Source organism: Mesitornis unicolor, unplaced genomic scaffold, assembly GCF_000695765.1.
Source record: "Mesitornis unicolor isolate BGI_N332 unplaced genomic scaffold, ASM69576v1 scaffold37359, whole genome shotgun sequence".
Classification (NCBI taxonomy): domain Eukaryota; kingdom Metazoa; phylum Chordata; class Aves; order Mesitornithiformes; family Mesitornithidae; genus Mesitornis; species Mesitornis unicolor.
In genome coordinates, this window is record NW_010207303.1 from 32,822 (window position 1) to 34,170 (window position 1,349).

General features: G+C 42.8%; 1 protein-coding gene across 1 annotated transcript in view; it reads right to left on the reverse strand.

Moving 5' to 3' along the window:
* Nucleotides 1–412, reverse strand: part of DVL1 (dishevelled segment polarity protein 1) — a 23,637-nt gene extending 23,225 nt beyond the window's left edge. Inside the window, exon 1 of the mRNA XM_010192084.1 lies at nucleotides 282–412. Within this exon, the coding sequence (XP_010190386.1) occupies nucleotides 282–346 (65 nt within the window). The 5' untranslated portion in view covers nucleotides 347–412. The remainder of the gene's footprint in view (nucleotides 1–281) is intronic.
* Nucleotides 413–1,349: the final 937 nt, after the last annotated feature.

Below are 1,349 nucleotides of genomic sequence, written 5' to 3' on the forward strand. Positions count from 1 at the left end.
TATTAAAAGGAAAGAACAGGAACAGAAATTTTCTCTTAATTGAAACAGTGATGCCAATAACTTAGCTTGTTTCTCAGAGTATACACAACATGATGTTACTGATGAATTATGAGTGCTCAAATCATACGTAGCAGGGGAAAAAAGAAAGAAGAAAAGAAAGGAAAAGAAATAGAGAAGATATAAATCTTCTCATGTCTCCAGTCAAGCCCAGAAATAGTCAAGTGGCTGGGAAACAAAAGCCAACAGGATTTAACAGCTCAGTCACTGTGCCAATGCCCTACCTGCTTGTGTTGTCATCATCATCGGAGTCAATGAAGCTGCTGGATTCCAGCTCACTGCTCATCATGGTAGAAGAGCTGTCATAACCAGGAGGGTGCTCACGGTGCCTGTCCAGTTTCGGATGGCCATTGATCCGAGGGACTGTAAAAACCAAATAAATGGAGTATTACTAGGTAAAGAGAAAGAGCAAGGAAGAAGGGGCACTCTGAGTAGCACCACATTCACCTTGACAGCTGCAGCCAACTCTGCAGGAGGTTCCTTGTGCTGAAACCAAGCTTTTTGCAGCTCAGTCTATGGCTCAGTTCAAGGGCAAACAGGTCAAGGCAGAAGCAGCAGGCATGGACAAGTACTATAATGGTATCAGAGCATCAATTAGAATGGCCATGAGGAGTTGATGTCACTAGGAAGGCACACATCTTTGAAGAGCAGTAGACAACACAGTTTGAGTTTGGTACGGATAGGCCTAGCAGCACAGAAAATGTTAAGCATTCCTTCATGAATTATATTAATATCTCACCCATAAAACTACCTTTCTTTGACCTGTGCTACATGTTCCTATCCCCAGACCTACACCATCTCGTCTGGGCAGTACAGCTATATCAAAGTCACACTGTCTTGACTATTTCACACCTATAAGATGCTTCAGAACAATTTCTTAGTAATCTCTAGCTGCACAAACATTGTCAGACACACAAACACTCCTGAAGACAATCCCCTCAGTAAGAACACCATTTACAAGAAGGCAGCAGTGACTCATCGTTTTCTAGAGATATTTTATGGATTTTCCTCTGCAAAGCAAACTCCTCTGCCTGCTTCCTTTCAGGGACCTCTCATTAGAAGACCCATAATCTGTGAGTGCTCTATTTTGCCAAGAACATTCCTTTCCCTGAAACAAGAAAGGCTCAGCTTGATAAGGCACCTGGTCAAGAAATAAACACAACAGGCTTCAGAGACAGACTGATATTTTAAAACACGCTCTCCAGACTCACAGCTCCCTCCTAGGTCCAAGGGATCTGCTCTTCAATTATGGAACAGAAAACCTTCACAAAGGAGGGATTTCTGCAGCAGGA